A 26,879-nucleotide genomic window follows, 5' to 3' on the forward strand; every position below is an offset into this window, starting at 1 on the left:
TAATGGTATTGGTGGGAGGTTCAGATGGGGAGACAAATACTTAGGCGATGGGCACAGTGAAACTTTTCAGGTGTTGGTCTGGAATGTGTCTGCAGCGTGGAAACGGGACAAGAGCTGCTGGGCTGGGACTCCAACAGGGCCCACACGCACCTGTCAAATCACAGGGGAATCACAGGACCCTGGGTCCCACAAGGCAACTGTGAGAGGGGGACAAAAGAAAATCCCATAGAAAACACGTGCTCTGGTACAGGGAAAATAGAAATGACTAACTTGTGAGTGGTTATTGGGGGGGAAAAAAAGAGTGACAATTACAAATAAACCATGGGTGAGCATGAGGTGTGAGCCATCTTCACTTTTCCCAGCTCAACCCTTCCAGGCTGGGAGGGGACTCCTGATTCTGTTCCCCATCAGCCTGGCCCACCCTCAGGGAGGCAGAGGAGTGAGCTTGCTGTGTGCACAGGGCCCTTGCTGGGTACGGTAGGTGAGATCTCATTAAATTCTCAACCCTGTGACAGCTAATTTCCAATTTACAGAAGAGTCAATAAAGGCCCTGATAGGTAGGAATCAACTGGTAGGAAACGGGGCCAGGACTTGAACCCAGGCAGTCTGGCTCCAAGCCCCCTGCTCTGTCTGCCACTGCATCATTTCCCCCAGTGATCCCACCAAAATGCTCTGCTCGGGGCAGCTCCCTCAGGCCAGGCACTCTCCCACCCTCCGGGAACAGGCAGGCTTCTTTGCCTGGAACACTCCATTTCCCCTGGCCAGATCTTTCAAGCCTACAATTCCAATGCCACTTCCTCCAGGAGGCCTTCCCTCTGGGGAAACCCCGAGATGCTACCCACCTGCAGTGCTGTAACCCAGGTACGTGACCTATTTTCCACCTTATCACATTATGCTGGACTAGCCTGTGTGCACATCCACGCCCCCATCTAGACTGGGAACTCCCTGAGGGAGACAGGGCAGCACCAGGCAGAGGAGCGCTCCACAGAGCTTGCGGGTGGCATAAGGAGTCTCAATGGGAGCTGAGAAGGCCACGGGGGAGACTACACCTCTGACAGGGGAGGAGACCGAGTGAAAAGTGGGGAACCAGGCTGAGCTGAGGCTGCCCTCGAGGCTTCTGCATAGCCAGGGGCAAGCCCAGCCCAGAAAAGCCCCTCCTCACCCTTGCCCCGGGCCCTGGTGTGGGCGGGATGGGCTGGCTCTTCCCAGGCCTCACCTGGGCTGGGGCTGCAGTCACCTTCTCACTGTCTGATTCCTCCTCACTGCTCTCTGAATCTTCCTGAACCTCAGCTTTAGCCGGGGCCATTGCAGGCCCTGCCTTCCCAGCGGGTACTGGGACAGCCCCTTGGCCCGAGGACCCCTTGGTGGGTGCAGAGGCAGCTTTCACCGGGACGCTTTTACCCGCAGACTTTGCCTGCAATGACAAGGAAGAGACACGTATCTCAGGAGGTCAAAGGGCGATGAGAGGCATAGCCCCGAATCTGCCAGACCAACTTGGCCTCACCTGTCCTGCTGGTGGGGCAGGAGTGGTCTCCTCCTCACTCTCCGACTCCTCGCTGCTTGAAGAGGCCTTGGGCCTTTGGCCGCCCCTGGCCAGAGCTGGGGATGAGGCGCAGGCTGGAGAGGATGTGGCTCCTGCCTTCCAAGGGGCCGGCGTGCCCACTCGCACCGGGGGAACCTTGGCAGGTGCAGGGGTAACAGGGGTGCCCTTCTTTGGAGGGGCCTGGGTCTGGGGTGTTTTCATAGCTGGTTTTGCCTGAGAGGAAGAAGTCAGAAGCTAAAGAAGGAGTCTGAGCTCAGAGCCCCCATCTGTTCTGGGGCAGAGCCCCACCACCATGCCTCCCCACAGCTCCCCGGGGAGCCGACGGGTGCCAGTGGCTCAGGTCAGGCCGTGGGGCAGCCCCTCCCGGGCCCACCTGGGCTGGAGCCACGGCTGTAGGCGCCTCCTCTTCACTGTCTGACTCCTCCTCACTGCTCTCTGACTCGTCCTTGCACTTTTCGGCCTTGCCCTGGGTGGCTGCAGGCCCTGCCTTCTGAGGGGGCCCAGTGGCAGGACGTGAGGGAGCTGTGACCTGGATGATCTTCCCCGAGGACTTTGCCTGCAGAGAGAGACACACAGGATCAGGGGAGGGAGCACAAAGTATGGCTGTGTGCAGAGACACCAGAAACCAAGAGGGCAAACAGAGTCAGCGTGTAGGTGTGGGGGGGGGGGGGGGGAGATGGCTCCTGACATTGAGGGGGAAGGAAGAAACTTACAGGCAGGAGCCTCACCTGGGCCGGCGCCTCCCCCTCGCTGTCTGACTCCTCCTCGCTGCTGCTCCCTGAGTCCTCCTCCTGCTTCCCTGCTTGGGTGGCTGCAGGCCCTGCCTTCTGAGGGGGCCCCTTCATGGGACCGGAGGCTGCTCTGACCTGGGATTTTTGCCCCAAGGGCTTTGCCTGGCGTAGCAAAAGACAGGATCAGGGCAGGAGACTAGCCGTGAGGGAAGACCAGGTGAGGAGAGCAAATGCAGGGCACGGGACCCAAGGTGTGGAAGGGGAGGACAAGCCGACAGACAGGCTCTCCAGAACGGGGCAGACTGCGCCGTTGCGGGGCGTCCTGCAGCCTCACCTGAACAGGGCTCGTGGCTAGGGGCACGGCTGCTGGCGCTTCCCCCTCGCTGTCGGACTCCTCAGTGCTGCTCTCTGGGTCTTCTTCCCCCTTCCCCTTCCCCACCTGAGCCTGGGCAGCTGTAGGCCCTGCCTTGCCAGGGGGCACTGGAGGGGCCCCTTTCCTAGGGGACTCCTTGGCAGAGGCTGCGGCAGCTTTGACCTGGGGGGTCTTCCCTGAAGGTTTCACCTGGAGGGAGACAAGCAGAATCGGGAGGGAGCACAAGGGTGGACATGAGGAGACACAAGAGGCTGGACAGGGCAAAGGACGCCACACACACCGCAGGGGAGAAGAGGTAGGGCTCCAAGCGTGTCTAGGGCCCTGGCAGACAGAGAGTGGAACCGGTCCTCAGAAGGCCTCCTGCGGAGGGGCACGGCTTCATGGACTCTCACCTGAAGTGGCGTCTTGGCAGCTGGCGGCTCCTCCTCGCTGTCAGACTCCTCCTCACTGCTGCTCTCTGAATCCTCCTCTGGCTTCCCTGACTTGGCCTGGGCAGCTGCAGGCCCTGTCCTCCCAGGGGGTGCTGGGGTGGCCCCTTTCCCAGGGGTCCCCTTAACGGGGCCCGAGGCAGCCCTGGCCTGGACAATTTTCTCCGAGGCCTTCGCCTAGTAAGAGAGAAAGGGAGGTTTTGTTGCCCTCCTCACCCTCCAGTGTGCCATCAGGACGAAGCCTAGGCCTTAGCTGGGGCTCACGAGAGCCCCCTGTGCTTCTCACTCTCCACCTGGACTGGGGCTCAGGCCCGGCCCGACAGCTTCTCTCTCACTCCCGGGGCCTTCGCAGCCTTGCCCAGCTCACTTGGCCACCACTGCCTCCTCCTCTAGGTCCGAGATACACACCAGTTCCTCGCGGCAGTTCTCCCCGACACCCCTGCACCGCTCCCGGAGTCATCCACACACAGGCATCAGAGAGAGGCTCCCTCGGCGGGGCTCCCGTCAGCGGGCGAGCCCTGAGAGCACAGGCTCCACGGCTGGCGTGGTCTACCACTGTACTCCGGGTCACAATTCTCTCTCCCACTGCCACATCAGGGCCCGGGCACTTGCCGTGCTCCCCAGCAGAACGACCGTTGTCCAAATGTCCACGTGGCACACACCCCCGCCCTGCTCCTTCAGGCCTGCAACGTCTCTGTAAGGCCTTCCCTAAGCCGCTGTTTTAATGACCATTCCTACAGCCCGCCCCTCGCCCCCTTACCTTCCTCATTACCACCCAGCAAGATGAACTTTATTTTACTTATTGTATCTCTCCTTTACCATCCGGCCCTGGGCTGGGACCTCCACTCCTGGGCCTCACCGGGCCAGCTTCGGGGCCTTTTACCACCACTGTCTGATGCTTCCTCCTCCTGGCTCTCCGACTCCAACAGCTTCCCAGCCCCTCTGCTTTCCCTTCAGATGCACCCAGAGTCTTGGCCACCCAGCCCAGAGGAGTGGGTCTCGAAAGATGGAAGGTAAAGATTCCTGTTAGCTAAGAAGCCATGATTTGGCCGAAGAAGCCAGAGGACTAGGCAATTAAAACTTAAGTCCCTTCACAATAGGACCGGCTGGCCATATCCCATTCTCGAGACAGGGAAACTGAGGTAAAGGGGAGTTGCTGACAGAGAGGAGGGTGCAAGGCCACCCTGTGGGAAGTAGCTCTTCCAGGCTGCGGTTCACACAAGAAGGCAATTTCCATAGGGGACTGACAAGCCCAGCTGCCCTTGTCCTTCATTTTCATACCCCCACCTCCTGCTCCCCAAACCCCAAGGTCGGTCTTATCTGGCAGAGGAGACGAGGTGCTCCTTATATAGCCATTCGGCAGCCTCGGGGGACCTGAGGACGCCGAGGGGTGGTCTGCCCCCAGGACTCACCTGGTGGGGCGGCTCCAAAGGGGCCCCCTCCTCACTCTCAGACGACTCCTCACTGCTCTCCGAGTCCTCTTCTGGCTTCTTGGCCTTGCTGGCTAGGGTCAGGGCACCTCCTCTGACTTGGGGTGTCACATCCCCTGCCTTCCCAGGGGTTGGGGCTGCCCCTCTCCCTAGGGAGTCCTTGGCAGGGGCTGGTGAGGTTTTGATCTGGGGTGGTTTTACTGAAGATTTCACCTGGAACAAGAGGATGCAATTAGAGACGAAGTAATAATCTTTGCCTCTGAGGGCTATGAGAGGCTTCATGGTTTACAAACCCCTTTCCTAACATCATCCAAATCTCAAAGAACTCTGAGTCAGATGCTATCTTTACACCCATTTTCCAGAGAGGGACAAGAAGCTCAGGGAGGTTAAGTCACTCAAGACCAATACTAAGGGCAAAGTCACGACTAGAACCCATGTCTGTGTCGCCTTGGGGGCAGAACTCCCATCCACTATGCTCCCCTGCTGCCTGGCACACAGGGGCAGCCTCTCTCAACCAGAAGGCCCACCCTATCTGCCCCTTCAACTACAGGGGTATCCGATCATGGCGGCCTTCCCAGGGGCTGGGAGGCCAGGATCTGAATGCCAGTCTTGCCGAGGTACCCTGGGCACATTCCTTTCCTCCACGGGCTCTTAGACTTCTAAAATTCTGACGTTCCTAAGGCAGGCAGTGCCCTACCTCCACATCTGTCATCAGGTAGATTTCACCTGACCCTGGGTTTCTGGGGCAGCCATCTCCTCAATCGCAAACTCCTCGCTGCTGCCAGGGCCCTCTGCTGGCCTCTGGCCCCCCAAGGCTGTGTGTTTGGCTGCTGGTTTCCCAGGGCCAAGTAGGAACGGGAGCCTGGGTGCTCTTATGGCTGTACCCAGCGCCTGAAAGTGGGGATGGACGTGGGAAGAGGATAGGCCTTGGGTAGATGGGAGGAAGGTCTCCAGGTTACTGGGTGAGACAGGAGGTAAGTACTCCAGGCACCCCAGGGATGTGGCCCCTGCCTACCTCTGATCTCCTCTTAATTAAGGCACTTTCACCTCATTCACATTCTTGTTAGGGCCCCTCAGGGCTCTCTACATTCTCCTTTTATAGTAACCATGAGCACTGCGGACAGACTTCTGAGGGACCCCCCCCCCCACCTCCCACGTCCCCATAGCAGCAGCAATCATGCACCTCGTGCTGCCACTAGATTCCCAAGGCCCAGCTGCAAAATAAGGAAGGACTTCCGGGTCACAGTTCAGAGCAGAGATGAGGCCACAGACCAAGACCTGACCGTCTCTGACCAAGCGCCCAGGCCTGGCATCCACCCAGAACCACTCAGCAGCCTCGCCCAACTCACCCGTGCCACACCGCAGGATGGCCACCCGCCTGCCCCTGGGCTCATGCAGGTCTTCCTGCTTGAACCCTGCCCCCACATCCCTTCCTGGAGAATCCCCTGTGCGTCAAGGCCCTGCTCCAGTGCCACCTCTCCCAGGAAGCCTTCCCTGGTCTCACAGGCTGGACGGCGTCTCTCCCCCACAACCCTAGACCTTTTTCACACCCGCGGTGTGACGACAGCATCTGGCTCTGCTCCCCAGGCCTCAGCCTTTCCAGCTCCCGGTCACCCTGAAACACTTGCTCGGTTGATTTGGCCCCGCTGGTGTGCGAAGCCCTGGCCAGGCCCCTGGGAGGGTTAGAGGTTTGCAGAGGCAGCTCCTGAGGACGGGTGGCAATTACCTCCACATATGTCTCATCGCTCGAGGTGGAGGTCTCCTCGCTGGAGCTGTCAGCCTGGCTGGCCGATGCCATTCCTGGGGGACGAAGCAGGACAGGACTGAGGGCCTGCCCTTCCGGACTCCCCTCCCCGGCTCTCTACCAAGCCAGGAAATGAGACGCAGGTGCCTGTGCTCGCTTCCCGAGTGCGGACCTCCAGCCCCACCTACCTTGAAGCCCCACAGCTGAGGCACGTGCCACTCGTACGCTTGTGTTGCCCACACCTCTGTGACCCCGGGAAGGCTCATGCTAGGTCCTACCACACACAAGCCACCGTCTGCTAGTCCGGGCATCTCCTTCCATCATCACACTGAGGCAGGCAGGGCAAACGCCTATTTCACACGAGAAACTGGAGCGAACCCAGGCCTCGGTTTAGCCTCAGCCTCCACAGTGGGCCCTGTACCCAGCTGAGAGCAATAAACCAGAAAATGCTCCACCATCACCTGGGCTGCTCACACTCTCTTAGCAAAGCCTGACATGTCCCTGCAGCAGACCCTCCCTTATTGCGGTGCCGCGGGACCTTACTGCCATGGAGACAGACCTCTAAATTCCAGAACGTCCCAGAGCTTGACAAAGCAGTGCCGGGCCTGCCTCCCCAGCCCAAACTCAGAGGGCTTGGCGTCTACAAGTTGGGGACGCTCACCAGGCTTGGCCGTGGTTCTGAGGGCCTGGACACTGCCCTCCTCCTCAGTTTCTGAGGCCAGGATGGTATTCGCTGAAGGCCCTGCTGACTTCTTAGGTGACCTCCCAGACAGAAGGTGGGCCACCGCCTTCCCAGCGGCAGGATGCAGTGTGGAGTTCACCACCTTGCCGGCCTTCTTGGTCTTTGCCTACAAAGGACAGGGGTGACAGACACGCTGGGTGTGGCCTGGTGAATGACCAGCACAGACCGCTTCCCAGGCGTAGGAGTTCGGACAGATTACCCCCCTTGGTCTGTTTCTTCACCTTTAAGATGGGGCTGAGAACGGTACCTCCCCTCACAGAGGCACGGAGAAAACCAAATTACAGCTCTAGGGACCCAGGATTTACTGGCTAAGCGATAACTGGCAGCCTGCTGCGGCTGTCCTCACTACCTCGTGCTGTAGTTGGCGCTCCAGGTATCTCAGGGACGTGTGCTTTACACGTCTGTGATGCTGCTTTGTGGACTACCAGCAACGGTATTCTACCTTCTCAGGAGCTGCAGTCTAGAAAATGGTTTTCCAGCTTTCAGACCCACAGGTGTCTTACTCACTGTGGTGCCCCCACTGCCTCCCACGGTCCCTGGAAAGTAACTGGATCAGTAACAGGCCGTTGGCTGAACAGGTGAATGCAAGGATGAAGGAGGAAAGAAATTGTTACAGGTGCATGATGTGCCCAGCGGCCCAAAGCAGTGGGGCATCACCTCCATTTTACAGAAAAGGTAACTGAGGCCCAGAGAGGTAAAGGAGTCACCAGGATCACACAGCTGGTGATAAAGGCCCAGAACTGAATCCAGGTTGGGTAACTGCTCACAACCCTGTCCTTCTCTGACACAGGGGACTGTCCCCCTACAGGGCACGTAACTCCCAAAGGGCGACAGCTTGGAGGTGGTCCTACTCACCCTGGCTTTTTCTTTCGTGCCTGATGGCACAACTGCCCCTGGAACCGAGGAGTTGGTGGGCGCCAGTCTTGGGGCTGCAAGACACAGACACCCGCTGCATGAACCAGATGAGCTTTTTTTTCTCACTTAAGAACAGCCAACAGGTTTCAGCTCACCTAACGATTCAATTGGTATGGCTGTGCCTGGTGCTGGCCTGAGCATCTGAGACTGAGCCCAGACTTGTGGGAAAGAGCTCTGGGGTGCACGAGCCACATCCACCAGGAACGGGAGACTGGGGCACCACGAAAGCCACGGGTGTGCATCCCCCATGGAGCCCCAACTCTCTGATGGCACGAGACACCGAAGACCCCAGAAAAGGAAGCGCTGGCTCACAGTGCTGCTGCAGACCCCCTCGAAGGCACCACATGACTTCAGGGTGGGCCATCCCCACAGGCTACCACGCTGCGGCCCCGAGAGTCACTCAGCAGGACAGCGGCAGCAGTCAGGCAGCCAGCCCCTGGTCCACAGAGAAAGCTGCTTGGGATTTCAACAGTTTGTACTGGGAAAAGGAGCTGAACTATGAGACCGGGAACTGGTGAGATGTTGAGACCTACAGATTCTGGGTGATCTTCCAGCAGGAAACTTGTCTCCCCAAATGTCAGACAGGGTAAGATTTCTAAGGTATGCTGTGACATGGGACACTGCTGAGATGAATGGCACGGTCTGACTCTCTTCCTGGCATTTAACTCCATCTCCCTCTCTTTTTTAGACACATCTGTAAGTAGAGAGGAAGTACAGCGAACCACACAGTCCCAGCCATTACCAGCTTGTGGCCTGTGTGATGTCAACCGGCCTCTCCAGTACCCTTCCCCATCAAGTACTATTCTGAAAAAAAAATGCCAGACATCATATCATGTTGCCCACAAACATTTCAGCGTGTTTCTTGCAACGATTCCCTTATCGTAGAAAAAATTCATGAAATAAAAATCCATTAAGATCAAATATCAGTCAGTATGAAATTGAACAATTTTTGCTTTTACATAGTGTGTTGGTGTGGACATGCACGTATGCACGGCTATCTGTATGACTAGATGCACAGGACAGTTTTAAAGCTACCCACCAGGATGCATTCAGGGGGTAAAAGGGACCCATCCAGGATAGAATAGAAAACCTCTCATTTTTCTTCCATATGCTTACATATAGTTCAAAGTGGACTTGTTTTGCATTTATGATTTTAAAAGATGAAGATATAAGATATGTATTTAATACAATCTTGAATATTTTTAAAAACATGCTCAGGAAAAATAAATGGAAGAATAATTTGCCAAATCGTAGGTGGCAAGAATGTGGGTAATTTTTTTTCCTGCCTTTTTAACAAGTAATTTGCATATCTGTAATGAATCCCGTATTTCCTTTACAATCAGAAAATACATTTAAGAATCAAGAAATCACCTTCTATGTAAGCAAAAGCTAATAACCTTGCAGAGAAAAAGGATGATTCCTCTGTGGAGTCAAAAGTCTGTTGGTTAAAACACAAACTGTCGGGAGGACTTGGGGAGAAGGGGCTGTGAAGGCCTCACGGGGTCAACCCTGCCAATGCTCTGAAACCAGAGTGCCCGGGACAGCCTTCCAGGGCTAACCCGCACACATCCAAAACAACAGGAAAGCCACCCGCTCCCCCAGCAGCCACAGGTGACGCAGAAAAGGTGCCTGCCAACTGCCCTCTCTGCAATCTTTCCAGCAGGTTTTCTACAAACGCAGGCTTCTTTCCACCTGTCAGAATCACCTGGGGGCTTATGTAGCTGTTGTACCCCAAATTAGGCTGTAAGGGCCCAGCTAAGTTTTTGTTCACCACTGGATTCCCAGTACCTCGGACACAACGTCTGCCACGAGAAAGGATTCAAATAAATACTGCAGTAGATATGTGGGGGCCTCCAGCCTTCTCTCTAGAAGGTCCTGGTCTTCCCAGGGCCCACTGGAGGGGAACCTGGAGGTGGATTCTCCCCTGGAACAACCCAATATCCAAAAGCCTGTTCCCCAGAGCTGCAGGGCCCTGGGCTGAGCTCCCACCAACACCAATGACCGAGGCTCCCCCGGGGCGCGGGACTCGTACTGGCTTTGGCGGTCTCGGCCTCTGCCTCCTCCTCCTCTTCTGAGCTCTCTGAGCTGCTAATGGGGTCGGACACACGGGTCTTCTTAGCCTGCAGCGCTGCATCTTCCTCTGCCTTCCGCTTCTGGCCAACCTCTGACGTCCTGCAGGACAAGGGTGACTGGCTGTACCAACCAGGTGACAAGGGCAAGGCCAGGAGATTTGACAAGAAAGACACCCCCCCCCCCCGCCCCCAACCCCTGCCAGGAAATTCGCACAGAGTTTGAAAACAGCGTAGATACACTTGTATTCTGCCTTTTCACCCATTTCATACACTGGTTTTACAACTATTAGTCTCCAAAATAATCAGTAAGGGCTGGTGACATTGCATAGTCACAGCAGCTAACCATCACTGACTGGTATGTGCCAGCACCTGCGGGCTGTTCATAGAATCATCTGGGTTCTCCCTCCTCCAGAACTTAGAGCACCTATAGTGCCCTCTTTCTGGAAGCCCTGCTCCTTCTTGTCCCTTAGGCCTCAGCTCCAATACAGCTTCTTCAAAGCCCCTCCCTGATCATGATTCCCCTCCCCCTGACATTCTCCACTCTGTCATCCTGTTTCATTTTCTTCAGAGCACTTTTCTCTCTCCTGTTATTCTACTTACTTCCTGCCTGACTCCCTCACTACAAGGTCAAACCCGGGGCGGGGGGAGGGGCTGGCAGGAACCTCTGCTAGCTCGTTAAGTATCTTCAGCACATAGCACACTTCTCAAAAAATGAACGACTCAGTGACTTGCTCAGGGTCAAAGAGTAAGTTTTGGGCATCGGCAGGACAAGCACCCAGAAGGCTCAGTCCCTGGAACTTTCAAGTACCAGCTCCTGTGACCTCACCCTCCCAAGGGAATCACTGTCTATGTCCCATGTTCTCCAGCTGGGATAGACATGCTCTACCACAGTTTGGGATGTGGGTCCCTTGTTCCCAGGAAGGCCACTTGTTGGGAATCCCCCCTGAAAAACAGGTTTCATTTATTACACTTATCAATTCATTCTGCCGCTCTCCCTCCTCCCAACAGAATGTTTCACAAGGACAGGGATTTCTCTCTGGTTGTTTCCAGATATATCAAGAACAGTTCTGATGCATAGTAGCTGCTCAATAAATACCTACGGGACAAATGCCTCTGATGGTCAGGTTTAGCACCTGATTTACTACCATTTTATTTTATTTTATTTTATTTTATTTACTTATGTTTTTAAATAGGCTTCAAGTCCAGCGCAAAACCCAACACCAGGCTTGAACTCACGACCTTTGAACTTCAGAATCAAGACCTGAGATGAGATCCAAAGTCAGATGCCTGACTGACTGAGCCACCCAGATGCCCCCTGATTTACTATTATTATATTTTACAGATAAAGATGAACATACAGACTCAAGGAAGCCAAGTCTGCCCAAGCTCACACAGCTAGTTGTTGGGTTTGAACTTTGCTGGGAACCATCAGGCGAGGCCACCTCTGGTGGGTGTGAGGTCCTCGTTCTTGTTAGTACCCCTCACCCACAGAAGGGGCCAGTGACAAGGAAGGGCTCACTGAGGCAGTTCTCTAAGGAAGGAAGTGCTGTCATACCCAGACACCTGGGCAAGTTGGAGGCGGTGATGGAGAGGAAGTGCAGGGTGGGCCCTACACTCTGACCTTACCTTAGGAGCAGAGGAAAGCCAAGAACTGAGAACTGACAGGACTTTCAAAGACCTTAGCTCTCCATTGGAAGCTGCGATCTCTTCCACACCATTCTTGCCTTTCCTTACACACCTCTGATGATAGGGAACCATAGCCTATCTCATTTCTGGACAGCTCTGATGACCAAGTGCTTCTATTCGGAAATTGAAACCTGTCTCCCTAAAACGGTACATATGGGTCCTACTTCAGCCTCTCAGAGCCCCACAGAACGCCCCACTCCCTTTGTCCTCAAAGATGTGCAGACACATCACCTGCCCCTTTGCTCTTTTCCACCCTGGACAATTCAGTATTTTCCAATCATTCCCCATGGGACATGATTGTAGGCCCTTCACTTCCCTGGTTGACTGTGGGTCAGGCCACTTTGTGGAGACAATGATTATCCCCTCCCTCCCTCCCAAACCATTCCTTTGTTGATATGCCCTTGGATTATCACCCCTTCCTCCTTTCTGCATGTTTCAGACATTTCGCACTCAACAGGTCCTTGAAATCTTTCCCTCCAATTGCATTCGCTTCCAGCTCCACACTCAGGCCCACCTTCCATGCAGGTGCACAAGCCAGGCACCTGGGAGTCAACGAGACTGCCCCTCTAGACCATCCCCAGCTCCCAGTCTCACCCCCTAATATTCCTGGAATCGGCTGACTGTCTACCCCATTATTCCTGTCTAAGCGCCACAAGCTCTTGCCTGGATGATGGTGTCCACACCCCGACTAGCCAAGCTGTCCTGCAGTGACCTCGCTGCTCTCTACTCCCCTCTTCCGGGGCTTCCGCTGCTCTTGGGGCAAAGACACAGCTCCTCACCACAGACGTTCAGATCCGGAGTGAGGTGGGCCCCACCAACTGCCCGGCCTTATCCGTCCTGTGGCTGCAGCTATAGGCTTCGGCACCCACAGTTCTCAATGCCAGGTGAACTCCTGCCTCATGAGACCTACTACTCCCTGGTTTACTCCCCGCTCCCCGCAGCTCTCAAATCAAAGGTCACCACAGGGAAACCTTCCTTAAACCCCTAAATGAGGCTAGGCTAACCTGGTTTTGGCACCAAGTCCTCTTCATAAGCTTTACCATCATTTTAATTTTACATTTCTTTCTTTCATTCGTTGAGGCATGCCTACCTCCCTGACTCCAATATCAGCTCCAGGAAAGAAGGAACCATGTCTGTCTCACTCATGACAGTGTCTCCATACTTAGGGCAGGACCCAGCATTTAGGAGGTAGGTACGCAATACGTGTTTGTTGACTGGATGAGTAACAAGCGGCCGAGAAGCTCTGGTCCTTAAGAGCACTGATTACGGCTCCCAACGTCCTTTCTCCCTATCGGGCACCCCCGTGTGCGACCTGGCTTCCTGGGGGCAACACTGGTGTCCACACTGGGCTATGGAGGCAGACTGCAGACCAGATTAGTATCCTAGCTTATTTCAAGCTGACAGCTTGGGCTGTCCCTACTCCACTCTTGAGGCCCCGTCGGACTTACTGTTGCCAGTGAGTATAGATGTCCAGAAGGGTTACAGGCTGAGCCAGGAAACTTTTCTGCAGAGAAGTAAAGAGAAAGCAGCAATTAACCCCCCCGCACAATAAGGGTCCTCTTTGGGCCCAACTCTCCACAGCCTCATGGGAGACTTTTTGCTCAGGGAAATATGTCTGCTTGGCCCCGTCAGTGCCGCTCAAACCTTCCAGAGACAAGCAGGGCAAGTCCTTCCAGCCAAAACCTTTTAAGATAACACATTAGTGAGGGGTACCTTTGAGAACCTGGAGTTGGAATGTGCCAGGCTAGCATTATCCAGCTCCCTGACACTCACCACGCTCAGAGGCCACAAGACGGGGCTTTTTCTACCCCTGACCTTTCTAAAGTCTTTTAACGGTCAGGTGGGTCAATCGTCCCAGGGCAGTATGAACCACAGCCCAGACATCCAAGGTATCCAGGTGGCATGACCGCAGTCCACTCATCCGCTGGGAAGAGACTAAACCAAACGGCGCTAGTCCCTTGACAGACGCAGAGGGAAGCGGGTGGAATCCAGCCCTTTGGAGCTGAGGCCAGATGGCCCACTCTGCAAATGTCAAGAACCGAGGGTGTCAAGCGCCCCAGGGAGGTTGAGTAAAGCAACATAAGGTGACAGCAGTGTCAGGGACGTGGGCAGGGTGGCCAAGAGGGTACATCTGGAGTCAGGCAGAGCTCCTGTGTTAACTGGCTGAGCTCATCTCTTCACCTCTTCACACTTCAGGCTCCTTCTTTCTAACACAGGGATAAGAGCAGCACCCAGGGTGCTGTCGGGCCTGAACAAGATATTCTAGTCAGTGCCCAGCACATGAGCTGATAACAGGGAGACTCCAATAGTCTATTTTACCCTGCTCTGCCCCAGGCACTCTGGCCTCCTCATTGTCCCTCAAATGTGTCAGGCCACCGGCCCCATCCGGGCTTGCTATTCTGTCTGTCTAGAATGCTCTCTCCTGCTAACCACACAGCTCACTCCCTCACTTCCTTCAGGTCTCTGCCCAAATGTCACCTTCTCAGTGGGGCTTCCTGATCACCCTATTTATAACTGAACCCTGACATTCCTTATCCTCCTTGCCTGCCTTATTTTTATGGCTCATATGATCACCTGACACACTGTATCTTTGGTTTTTTTTGTTTTTGTTTTTAAAGATTTGTCATCTGTCTGCCCCTGCTGTGATGTAAGCTCCATGAGGACAGGATACTTTTGCCTCGGCAAATGCCCCAGTGAAGACGGGTAATGTTTCTTGCCCAAGGCAGTCAAGGTCCAGAGAGGGTTGGGAAAAGCTTGGATCATGTCTTAGGGCCCATCACCCTTTAGTCTATGCAGATCCTGGGAGCAAGCATCAGGACCAGAGCCTACACCACAGCCAGAGGGCTGACTAATCAGGTCAATATCCACCTTACCAATTTAAAACTCTCCAGTGGCTTACCACTGCTCTTCAGATGAAGACCAGACTACCGTGGGGCTCCAGCCAGCCCCCCGGTCACCCTGCACTCCACCCTTCAGCCACGATGGAATTTCCAGAGGTCAGTACAAATGCAACGAGTTCCCTCCCACCACAGGGCATGTGCCCCTCTGCCTGAATATCCACCTCTCTTCTCTCAGGTCTCAAATCAACATCCATTTCCTCAGGAAAGCTGTCCTGGGTGTCCCTGACCCAGGCAACTAACTTGCCATCCCTGTCTTATCGCCCTACGCCTCTCATTCTTGGCACTTAATGTGTTAAGTGTACAGTTACTTTTGCGATTCTTTACGTCTACCTCCCCTACTGGATTTAGGCCGTAAACTCTAGTAGGGCCGGGGGACTGTGCTCAACACTCTATCATCAGCACCCTGAGCGCTAGTTCAGGAGTTGCTGAAAAGAATGAATGAAGTGTGCAATGACTCCACCACAAGCTCGAATCCCAAAGCTGCCCGACTCCATACGGGAGGGATAAGGGCCCGAGCTTCAGCTCAACTAAGGGGCCACGAGCCCCTTCGCCTCGGTTCCCTCTTTCGCCTCCTCACCCTCCCCTGGGGGCTGGTCGCAATCCACCCCTCAGGCTCTCAGCAACCTTCTCGGCCCGCGGAGCCACGTGGCCAGAGACTTCGGAAACTTTAAACCGCCGCTACCAGGAAGGGGTGGAGGTAAGGGGCGCGGGAATTACAAAGCCCTCCGCGTCGGATCTCCCATCCCGGCCCGCCCACTGCACAGCTCGGGAAACTGAGGCCCAGAGCGACAGGGGGCCGAAGTGTGCAGAGGCTGCGGCTCCTTCGGTACCCCTGGTCGCTTCCCGGGCCACCGCAGAGTCCGGCTCTGGGCGCACGCCAGGCCGCCACGGGAGGGGGCGCAGGCAGCACCTCTCCAGATCTAGCACGCGGCCCTCGCACACGGCCCGCGCACGCTCACCTGGCCACTCTGCTCCTTCACTTCCCGCGCCGCGCGCACGTAGCCCGCCTGTAGCAGATGCTGGTAGATCAGGGGAAGAAGCTCCCGCCGCTTCCTGGCCTCAGCCATGCCGGCAAACCCCTGCCAGTCGGCTCACCTGCACGCCCCCCTGAGTCCCCGCCCGCCACTTCCCTCGTGCCCTTAGACCTCGCGCGGCCCACTTCCGGCTCCTCGTTTGCCCTGGCCGCGAGGCACGCCGGGAAGTGTAGTCTTATCTCCTGGAGTGGCCGGCCCCGCCCCAAGCGGGTGAAAGGGGCTGGGGCTTGGAGGGTTACGAGGCCTCCCATTGGCGGGAGGAGGGCGTGTTGAGACCTAGACCCTCCTCCCAGCCTTGAGATGAATGATTCCCCCTTACCTCGTCCAGACTCGTTCACTGCAGGCATTTGTCTTCCATGTTAGCTCTGACGGGTGCGATAGGGTCTTACCCATCTCTGAACATCTTAAATCTGCATCTCTCTCTGGTCCCGAACTTCTAGTTATCCACTCTTACTCATTTCACAGATTTTTTTTAGGGCCCATGACTACTTATAATTATTCATTCACTGCATAAACCGTTTTTGAGCACCATACCTTAGGCTAGTGTTCACCTAGAATGGAGGGATAAAAAGATGACTAAGAAATGGTGGCTGCCCTCAAAGCTCAAAAGGAGGAGAGTCGGTAACCAAGCAACTATGGTTCAATGCCTTGAGCGCATTGTCAGGGATAGGCACAGCCTATGGACGCAGGGAGGAGGGGCACCTAACCCCAAAGAGATATCTAGCTTGAGGCTTAAAGATGCAATAGGAATTTCTGATTCTGCAGCAGACAGGACTGGCATTCCAGGTAGAGGGCAGTGCCTGTATACAGACAGGAGAAACCACCCGGTATAGGCTGGGAAGCCCAAACATAGAACCCAGTCTGTGCTGGTGGGCTGTAGTTGTGGGAAAGCGGGAAGAGTAAGGACACAGGAGGATGGGGGAAGAAATAGGCCCTACAGCACCCTCTCCTGCCCAGCAGAGCCTGCACTTTGTTCCAAGGGTGATAGAGAATCTCCGGTTTTATGTAGGAGGGTGACCTGGGTTTGTGTTTTTAAAAGATTGCTATCATCAAAATGCAGAGATGGATGCGTGGAGAGCAAAAACTAGATGTGAGGTTGTTGTACTTGTTGAGGAGAGGTTGGCAGGGAGAGGATGAAGTAGGTTGGGGAATATTTGCATCAGTTCTTTTTAACTTCATGAACCCATTGAGAAACTGGAGACAGCATGAACCACCTAGACTTTGCTGTAGAGAATTAAAAATATTTTTTCCCTTTTTTTTTTTTTTTTTCAGAGGGGCAGAAGGAGAGAGAGAGAATCCTAAACAGACTCCATACTCAGCACAGAGCTCGATGCAGGGCTTGATCCATGACCCAGGGATCATGACCTGAGCTGAAATCAAGTCTGACGCTCAACGGACTGAGCCACCCAGGCACCCTGCTGTAGAAAATTTTGAATGTGTACAGACGTAACATTTTCCTTCCAGTTTTAGGATGCACATAAACACATAACTGAACCTCCTAGGGTTACTGCTGCTCTGGGAAGAACCAGGGCCAGGGCTAGGTGACTGAATGCAGTGAGTGAGAAAGGGGGAGGAGACGAGTCTGCATTCAGCCATTTACCAAAAAATATTTATTGAGCACCTACTATGGGGGCTGAAGTAATCTTCGCCCCAACAGAGTTTAGAGTCTAAAGCGGGAGACACGCTGGAGACACGCTAAACAAACAGTCATACAGACACATTGTTACAAACAGCGAGGACATGCAGATAGGAAAAGGATAGAGTTTTCTTATGGAACAGTAAACACAGGGCAGGAGTCACAGGGCTAGGGTTCAGATTCTGGCTTTGCTTCTTGTTCACCAGGGAACCTTGGATAAGTTACATAACTTCTCTGTGCCTCAGCTTCTTCATCTGTAAAATAGAGATAATTATACTTTCTACATCATAGGGTTGTCACGAGGAGTAACTGCCTTCTAAACAGAAATGCTCAGAAGGGCTCCGAACAATAGTGCTGTGCTTCTATGTATGTTAACCATTGTCGTGAGAGCATTTAACAGGAAGGAGGGGTTAAGGAAGGACTCCCTGAGGAAGTGATATTTGTGAGGAAATATGAACTATGTATAGGTGAGGATGGGAGGGGAAGACTCCTAGGAAGAGGGAAGAACCAGTGCAAAGGGCCTGAGGCAGAAGGTGCAGCTTAGAGAAGAGGCGAGAACGGCCCTTGGTAGCAGGGCGTAGAGGAACAGGGGGATTGGGGAATATGGAAGGTGGACAGAGGCAGGTTCCACATTAAGGATCTTTCTTTTCATCTTAAATATGATAGGAAGCCACTTGACAGTGTAGGTCCAAGAAGGACAGGATGATTTTTCATTTTAATGTGACCTGTGTGAATTCTCAGTGGAGAGTGCAGTAGGGTGTGTATGTGTACATGCTGGAAGCCAAGTGAGGGGTAGGAGCACAGGCAGGCATCCAGAGAGAATATAATGGGGCGATGCCGGTGGCAGTGAAGGTGGAGTGTGGTGGAAGATTCCAGAGTCATCAGGAAGTAAAATTGTCATCGAGCTGTGTTGGAATGGAGAGAGAGTGTCAGGATGGACTCTGAGGTTTCTGTGCAGCCTGGCAGGCAGCTACTTTCGCTGCGAAAGAGAGACCGCTGGGAGAGGACTGGGGTGGGGGCAGAGCGAGGAGGGGAGGGTGGTGAGGGGGACATGAAAAGCACAAGTTCCACTTTAGCCACGTGGAGCTTGCAATGCTTTTGAGACGTCGAGTCCAGGTGTTGAGTAGGCACTTGGAAGCCTGGGTTTGGACTCCCGTGAAGACGGGGAACTGTCAGTAGAGAGATGCTCATCGTGAATGTGGATGAGGGCCGATTGCCCAGGGAGCAGAACAGGGGCAGAGGAGAGAAGGGGGACCCGGGATGGAGCTCAGAGGCAAACCCACAGGTTAGGGCTGCACAAAGGAGGTTGTGTCTGCAAAGACTGAGAAGGAGTGAACAGACAGGAGAAAACCCAGGACCGTGGGTGTAGGGAAGGAAGGCAAGGACAGAGCTTCAGGAAAGTGGGGCGAGCCCATGGGGAATGCTCTAAGTCAGATGGGGTGAGGAGAGAGCCAGGAGCGTTGGGTTAATGACAGGTATGGCGATTGTTGATGGCTTTCGGGAGTTCCACTTCTGTGTGTGTGTGATGGGGAAAGTCAGGTGGCAGCGGTCTGATGACTGAAGGAGGGATGAGGGAGGTTGTGGGTCTTTGAAAAGTTTCTGAGTGAAGCGGACGAGAGAGACAGTGTGACAGGGTCAGTGTGTGCGTGTTGGGGGAGGTGTGTTCTAAGGCGCAAGAGAGCTGGGTTTGTTTAAAGGCAGATCAAGGGGAGAGAGTTTAATTAGGGGTGTAGGGAATAGGGGAGAAAATCAGTGAGTGATGTTCACGGGCATGTGCGAAGGATCAGGCACGTGGGTGGAGGGGTTGGTCTCAGAGAGGGGGAGGGATGACTTCTCTAAAACCAAAAGAAGGAACAAAGAGAGGACGGGTGCAGATGTAGATGTAGGTTTGTAGTGGGATGTTAAGGGAGATTTCATCTTGAGCTTCTATTTTTTCTGCAAAGTGGGAGGCAAGGTCTTCTGCTGAGAGCGAGGAAGAGGTGGTGAAGAGTCTGGAGGAAGGAGGAGAATGAGCATTCTGAGTTGAGAAGCAAACTTGCCCACAAAATCCCCAGTGTTGACAACCCAGTTGAGGCTGGCGATCGTTAATTTATGTGTGTCCTGTCCCATCCCACTGAGTGATATCCCCCTTCGTAGCTCTCCCACCCAGGTGCAGGCCGGGGGAAGGTACTTAGTGGGGTTTATCCGGAGGCCTCGGGTTTTGCCAGATGGGTGGGGGAAAGGGGCACAGAGGTCTAAAGTGTTGGCAAGAGAGGTGCCCAACCTCTGGGCTCTGGGCAGGGAGGGCAGTGGAGACAGACGGAGTCAGTTTGCAGGGAGAGAGGGGAAGCCTTTGTGGATTGGGCGACCCTGAGGCTGATAACCAGCAACCTGAGCCTGGAGATGGTTGACGACTCAAACTGATGGCAATGCCCGGGTGCCTGACTGGGTGGCTGGATGGGCCACCGACTGAGCTAGTCAACAGGCTGATGATCATACAAATCTTTGGGAAAAACCAAAGATGTTTTTCACCGCTCCAAGAACTAATTTTCACTCCCTTGTGGTATCATCACCCCCGTTGAGAAAGAACTCCTTTGTAGGATATCAATTCCCTGAAGGCAGATGTGGGGTTGTCTTGCCGGCTGTGTTATCCCAACACCTGTCAACAAATATTGGCAAACGCAAGGGTGGTTAGAGCATATAGCCTATCTCCTGAAGAAGAAAGAGGGCAGATCAGGCAGGACACACACTGTGAGTACAGGCCTGGAAGCAGAAATGGGGAAGCTTCTAGAAGGCAATGTAAAGGGAACGGGATGATGACTCTTGGGCTGACGTTGGGAAAAATGAAGAACTGATATTAAATTAAAAACAAAACCAAACCAGGATGGTCTAATACCTTCTGTCTGGCAACAGGTTGTTTGATTTTGTTTTGTTCCTAATAAAATTCATTTCAGACACTTATGCTTTGTCCTCAGCTCCTGGGAGGCTTCCTCTTCTGTGGAATTTTTTTTTTTTTTTTAATTTTCTTGATTTTCTGAATGATACCCTTCACTGAATTGCCTCAGCGCCCAAGCACAAAATTAAAACATTAAACTGATAAAATATAACATGGCAACAATTAAGACAGCAGCAAACAAAACAGTACATTAAAAAAAAAAAATTAGCCTCAGAGCATTTTTTTTTTTTTTTTTTTTTTTTTACCATTTAGAAAAAGATGTCTTTGTTAGTGGTAGAAACCAGAAGCTTCCAGACCACTCGACGATGAGTGCCTCTCGGGTAAGCAGCATGCCTTAGTCACCTTGAATTCTCAAGCAGGGCACAGCGAGAGCACTCAGGAAATGAGAGAAGAAAGGACTGTCAGCGGAGCGGAAAGAAGTTAAGCAGGTGGGACATGATATTCTTCTTTTCCCAGCAGGATGGCTCCCGCACAGAGTTGGAAGGTAGCATCATATAGGGTGGTGGCTACTGAGCCAGGAGTCAGGAAACTGCCTTTTTGGCCAGGCTCTGCTGTGTGAACTTGGGCCAGTCTCTTGCCCTCTCTGATCTTCAACAGTTGTTTTGGTTGAAGAGGTTAGACAAAGGCCCTTCTGGCACTGGAACTCTCAAGAGAGCAGCCCATCTGGGAAGACTGCCTTTGCCCCCTGGACCCAAAGATGGCCCCTTCATTCACTGTAACAATGGGTTAGCCTTGGGCCAAATCACTTGGGCCGGGAGGTTTCCCATAGCCTCCTTCCCTCTCCCTGGATGACAATTTCTTGCTTTCTTTTTTCTTCAGCCTCATCGGAGATTTTAACGGTTTACAAAAGGTTTAAAAGTGATTACTGAAATCATAAGTCAAACAATTCAGGGATGTATAAAGACCAAGTTAGTCCTTCCCTCCATCTCATCCACTCCCAGCCCACTTGCCCTGCCCCTCCAGAACCTCCCCTAATGGGCTGGTAACCTCAGGGGCCTGGGGTCAAGTCCCTTCACCTCCTCCCTTCCCTCAGACCAACACAGACAGACACCCTGCATAGGGTTTTAATCCTCCCTTCCCGTTTGCGTGTTTTCATTACTCTTCTCTTTCTCGCTGCAACTCACGCTTTTCCCTTAGTGATATATCAGAGCCATTTCTCCAGACGCTGGGGTCTGCCACAGCCTTTTGAGTAAGAGTGGCAGCTCCTGAACCATGAGCCGGCTCTGTGCTGTGGGGAGCACTTCCTGGCTTAGCCCTCAGGGCACCCTATGGAGCAGGTAACTGGTTCCCTGCCCTGTTTACAGAGGAGGAAAGTGAGGCTCAGCGAGTTAAGGCCCAGGCCGTGAAGCTGGTGAGTGCGGGGCAGGGCTTGGATGGACACCGGCTACAGGGTCGGGGGACTCCTGACGGACAGAGGGGGGAGATAGCATGCATGGCCTAGGTTATTCACTTCCCATTTTCTGGCTAATACGACAGCACCGCTCTAACACCCTGGTAAATACGTCCTTACAGACTGGAGCTTTAATTTTTGTAGAATGGAATGAAAGTAGGCCAGAGGGGATGCTCTGGTTTATTTTAATAGCTAAAGCCGGATTAACTGCCAAAAGGGTGGAGCCATTCACAACCTCATCGGCATAATTTCTGATTTACGTGGTTTTATTTCTCAGAGCTGGAAGAGAGTCTTTGGAGGACATGGAGCTTGGCTTTCTCCTCTCACGGGTAAGGAAACAGGCCCAGAGGCAGGAATTAACCTGGTGAGGTCCCAGTGGGGTAGAGGCCGAGGCAGGCCCTACCCCACTTCCCTGGACCACTGCCACACGTCCCTTGACTCCAGCTGTATCTGCCCCGCTCCCCCCTCCCCTGTCCATTCTCCACACTGCATTCGGCATCGGCATCGCATCTCTCCCCTGCTTATCAAACCTCCTCTGGGTGAACCGCTGACCAGGAGAATAAATCACAGCTGCCTGATAGGCGTTCAGGCTCATCCCTGTCTGGTCATTCTTCAAAGCCAAGTGCAAACACCACCTCTTTAACGGTGCCTTCCCTGACTGCCTCAGCGTGTCACCTCCGCACAGTCAACTCTGCCTTGCAAGGAGGGGGCCTCGCTTGGCCGCGTGGTCCAGGAGGAGCCACATTGCAGAAGGACCCACCAGGAGGGGGCAGTGTACAACCAAAGAAAGGTCTCCCTAAAGGTCAAGGTCACTAGGGTAACTGAGGCCCACCACAAGCCCTTTGGTGTCCACGCTTTATCTCCAGTGTAGACGCCTGTGGGAATATGAGGTTCACCCCACTGGCGTGACCGTTGGCAAGCTGCCCCTCTCCTCATGCCTCAGTTTGCGTCTCTGTAAATCGAGAGGGCTGGACCAGCTCCGGGTTTCTGAAAGTGCGGTGACGCACAAAGTGACTTCGGGAGATAAATAGATGGACGTTTTAAAATGGAAATCATTATGTATTTATTTTAATGTGTATTAGACAAAAAATAACTAGCACATCAAACCTGTTATTTCACAGATATTATTGCTTAGAATGGGGCTAAAGTAGGCATTCAGGTAAAAAAAAAACAGTGAGTCAATGTAAAAGAAAGTAGCAATTAAATAATAGTACAGGTGGTAAGACGGCAGTGAATGGTTTTGATCTGAAAAAGATTGGTCTGCCTCTGACGTTCCAGAATTCTGTGATTTGGGGTGATTCCTGCCCTTGCCAATGGTGGGGGCAGGGAGGAAGGCACTGCCTCCAGGGGCTGGGGCACCAGGCCTTGGAGTGGAGGGGCAGGAATTCAGCAGATGGGTCCTGTCCCCCCCCCCACCGGACCCTCCTCCACCTGCGGAGGGGTGCGAGTGCCTGCCCCTCCTCCCCGCCTTCTTTCTCAGCTTCCCTGCGGTTACTAAGGAGTGGGAGGCTGAGAGGGGCCGCATTCTGGAAGCTCATCTGCTCCCTCATTCTCACCCAGCACCCTGCTTGGCATCAACTATTCAGGGTGATGATTAACAAGGATGCAGGAAGGCACTGGGGATGGGGAGAGAAAATAAGGCGATGTGGACAGCGTTTTCTCACATATGTGAGTGCCCAACCTGGAATGACCAGCTGATTCCCAAACTTGCCCGGGCATTGGAATCACCTGGCAATTCAACAGAAACACAGTTCCAGGGCCCCACCGCAGGCAGTTCTGATTACGGGGCCACTACAATCGGATGTCATTCTAATGCTTCTAGGTTTGGAACCGTCACGTTACAGCACACCTTTCACTCAGCACACCTGAGTAGAGACACCGAGGCTGAGAGAGGTTTATCCCTTACCCAGAGTCACCCAGCAAATCAACAGCAGATGTCCTGACGCCCAGCTCAGTACTTCCCACTGAGCATCCCTTGTTGAGCCTAGTCCGTGGTTAGCAGAGAGAACGCCACTGACAAGTGTGGTGGGATTTCTTTGAGCCTCCTTTGCGTCTGGGCTTCTCAAGGACTTTCCACAGAAAAGAACATGCTGTGTGAAAGCCATCTGCTTTAAAGACTGGAGGGGTGGTGAGGGGCGGAGGGGGTGGTAATAGAGGGGGTGGCTGGGAGATTCAGCCTCCCCTCTGCAGTTGCCAGCCTGCACAACCACACGGGATCGTCAAGGAACAGAATTAGGAGCAGTGGCTAACACTGATCAGTGACCTGGGAGACAACTGACCTTGGAGCCGTTGTCTGAAAAAAATTAAACATTCAACGTATGAAAACTATAGGGAAAAGTACACATAACTCCCATATTCCCAGGACCTAGATTGTGGAATAAGACAGCGCAAGTAAGTAGGAGCATCTCAGCCTGTTCCCCACCCTCCTGCCCAGAGACAGTCACCACCCCGTTCCCTGAGGTTGGCGTGAATTATTCTTATACATATTTTTATGTTTATGCTATATATGTGTACATCCATAAAACATGTAATGTATTGCTTTGCAGATTTTTTAAGTTTCTGTAAGTGATATAATATTGTACATATAGCCTTCTGCAACTTGCTTGTTTTCTTTCAACATTTTGTTTGAAATTTATCCACGTCATGTGCAGAGCTCAGTACATACATTGCCACTGTTCTAATCCATTTCATTGCACGTATGTGCTACGATGTATTAGTCTATTCTCCTGTTGATGGGCATTTGAGCCATTTCCAGTTTTCCATCAGACAAGCCTCACTGCCAAGAACGTCCTTGCACATGTCTCCCGCGTGTGCCTGGGGAGGGGTCACGGGCGCGTGATCTCCTTCCAGTTCACTCGCCATCGCCTGACCGCATCTGAAAGGCTGGCCAGCTTCTGTCGCTTCACATCCAGACTCATGCTAGCAATTGTCAGACTTTGGAATTTATGCCGCTCTGATGGGGGCCAAATGCCTCTCATTGGTGTTTTTAATTTGTATGTCTCTGATCAGTGGGGCTGAAATGTTTTCATCATTTCTCTGGTCGCTTGCATTTCCTCTCTTGTGAATTGCCTTTGTATCTCCGGCCTGTGTTTCCATTGTACTGTCTGTGTCGTTCTTACTGATTTGTGGGAGCTCTAATCCTGGGCCTGTTGCTACTATCTTCTGCCAGTCGGTGGCCTGTCTTCGCACTTTATTTATGGAGTCTTTTGATGAACAAGGATTTTTACATTTTAATATAATTACAGTGTCAATCTCTCCCTCTGCGGTCTGGGCTTCTGCAGTCTGTGGAAAGCAGAGGCCATTTCCCCGGCGTGGCGCCCTCCATAGGAGGCCTTGTGCTGGAGTGGGAAGAGAATGGGCTCCTGAAGGGGGCCAGCTGGGGCTGAACCCTTGCTGGGAGATCTTCAGGTGAGGTGAACTTGGGAGTAAGTTACTTTACCTCTGGGTTCCAGCTTCCTCTCTTGTAAAACAGGGATAAAGACAGTCGTAAGCTTCAGGGATGCTATGAGGCTGGAGGGAGGAAGGCAACCGCAGAAGGGGAGGGAGAACTTGCTGAGAAGAGTCTCCAGAGACGCTGTCACCTGAGACCCATCCAGCATGGATATCCCAACGTTCCCTGGTCCAAAGGGATCAATACAGTCTCTTCAAATCTAACTACATCTCAGAATGCGGCTACGTCTCTGGAGGAACACTGGACATGTGGGAGCCAGACCTAGCACCTCTCCAATCCCATTCAGGCCCTGGGTCCTGAGCCCGTGTTAGGTGACTCCGGAGGTGGGGACAGCTATGGATTCACATTCCTGATCTTGCAGGAGAGGTGGGAGGATGCACACCATGGCTGCTGCAAGCCAGTTACCCACGGCAGCAGGCTTGGGAGAGCATCTGATGGCTCCAAGCAAAATACCTGGGGGACGAGAAGGGCATACGTGTCCAGTTGCTTTCACTCATATATGACCACATGTCAGCCCACACAAACGGGTGTCGTGAGGCCACAGCAGGGGGGTACCCCCCATCACCTCCACGCAATTCATCCCAGGCATGGCACCCTCTTGGGGCAGGATGAAGCCTGGGGGGGAGGTGGGCTTAGCCCTCTGGGGTGAGCAGCCATTTGGACAAGACCACGGAGCCCATGGACAATAAGGTCAAAGGATGCCTGATATTCACTCCACTTACCCCAAATCACCCCACCACCTCCACCATCACCTTACTCTGCTTGGGGGACCAGAGCACTGGGATGGCAGTCGGGAGCGTTTACAATGGAAACTTATTTCTGGAGTAGGCGACACACACACGCGTGATGTAAAACTATAAAGGTACAGAAAGGATGCAGAGAAAAGTCTCCCAGCTTCCCACCCTTCTCCCCAGCTCCCCAGGAGGAAGCAAGCAATGTTATTGGAGGGTGTATACATATATGGGTTTAAATAACATCGAGAGTAGCACATTATACACATTTGGTAAACTTTGCTTATTTTTTTTCCACCCTATCTTCTCTCTCCCAAATTTAGGACCTGGACTATAACGGGCAGGAGTGAATACTTGAAGAGTGGATGGGTTAGTGGATGGGGTGGTGAATAAATGAACGATGTTCATCCAGGTTGAGGCTTTTTAGACTCTCTTCTGTGAGACTCACCCCTGACCTTGGGAGCTTCCCTCTTCCTTTGGCATGTCACTGAAGGTGGGTAAATTCAGGCCTTCTTGACCCTGGCACAGAGCCATCATGAGGGGGGAACCAAGTGAACCAGGCAGCTGAGCAGCTTCATTGTCATTTCCACCAGCAGATGGTTACCAGGGAAACTTAAAGAATGTTAGAACTGGGAGGGGCTTTCAGGCAATGTGGAGGCCGCCTGACAGAATCTCAGACTGGGGGGTGGGCATCCCCACAAGTTCTTTAAGACTTTAATTTTTTTTATGTTCATTTCGATGACAATCTAAAACAATTAAAGGCAATATTTTTGGATCCTCTGGATGTCTGCCTGATAATGGCACGGCTGTGTGACTATACCTGTGTTAGTGTTTGTATTTATGATCACATTGGCACTGGGATAATCAATGACTCTGTGGCCTCCTGAATAAACCAAGATTTTCACAAAGGTCAAACTGAGCAGTTTCTTATATTTTGTGTCTGTAGACCCCTAAGATCCCTGGAAATATTCTTAAGGTCAGTGAGAAAAAAATTTTTTTTTAATTTATTTATTTTGAGAGAGAGAGAGAAATCCCAAGCAGGCTCCGCACTGTCAGCGCAGAGCCCAGTATGGGGCTCGAACTCACAAACCATAGATCACGACCAGAGCCAAAACCAAGAGCCGGACACTTAATCAGT

The 26,879-nt window shown here is 53.1% G+C and overlaps 1 protein-coding gene across 8 annotated transcripts in view; it reads right to left on the reverse strand.

The window, feature by feature from the left end:
* TCOF1 (treacle ribosome biogenesis factor 1) overlaps positions 1-15,757 on the reverse strand; it is a 37,454-nt gene extending 21,697 nt beyond the window's left edge. For 2 of the 8 annotated variants that reach the window (XM_045437140.1, XM_045437138.1), the window contains exons 1-13: positions 15,524-15,702; positions 13,113-13,168; positions 9,939-10,078; positions 7,847-7,920; positions 6,911-7,097; positions 6,232-6,305; positions 4,488-4,718; positions 3,040-3,252; positions 2,609-2,836; positions 2,272-2,436; positions 1,917-2,099; positions 1,505-1,756; positions 1,217-1,414 (exon numbers count right to left, since the gene is read on the reverse strand). In XM_045437140.1, coding sequence (XP_045293096.1) covers positions 1,217-1,414; positions 1,505-1,756; positions 1,917-2,099; positions 2,272-2,436; positions 2,609-2,836; positions 3,040-3,252; positions 4,488-4,718; positions 6,232-6,305; positions 6,911-7,097; positions 7,847-7,920; positions 9,939-10,078; positions 13,113-13,168; positions 15,524-15,631 — 2,109 coding nt within the window. In that variant the 5' untranslated portion in view covers positions 15,632-15,702. Of the gene's footprint in view, positions 1-1,216; positions 1,415-1,504; positions 1,757-1,916; positions 2,100-2,271; positions 2,437-2,608; positions 2,837-3,039; positions 3,253-4,487; positions 4,719-6,231; positions 6,306-6,910; positions 7,098-7,846; positions 7,921-9,938; positions 10,079-13,112; positions 13,169-15,523 lie in introns of all 8 variants that reach the window. The other 6 variants (XM_045437139.1, XM_045437134.1, XM_045437137.1 and 3 more) reach the window with 6 other exon arrangements.
* Between the last annotated feature and the right edge of the window lie 11,122 nt (positions 15,758-26,879).

The sequence above is a fragment of the Leopardus geoffroyi genome, chromosome A1, assembly GCF_018350155.1.
Source record: "Leopardus geoffroyi isolate Oge1 chromosome A1, O.geoffroyi_Oge1_pat1.0, whole genome shotgun sequence".
In the NCBI taxonomy this organism is placed as follows: domain Eukaryota; kingdom Metazoa; phylum Chordata; class Mammalia; order Carnivora; family Felidae; genus Leopardus; species Leopardus geoffroyi.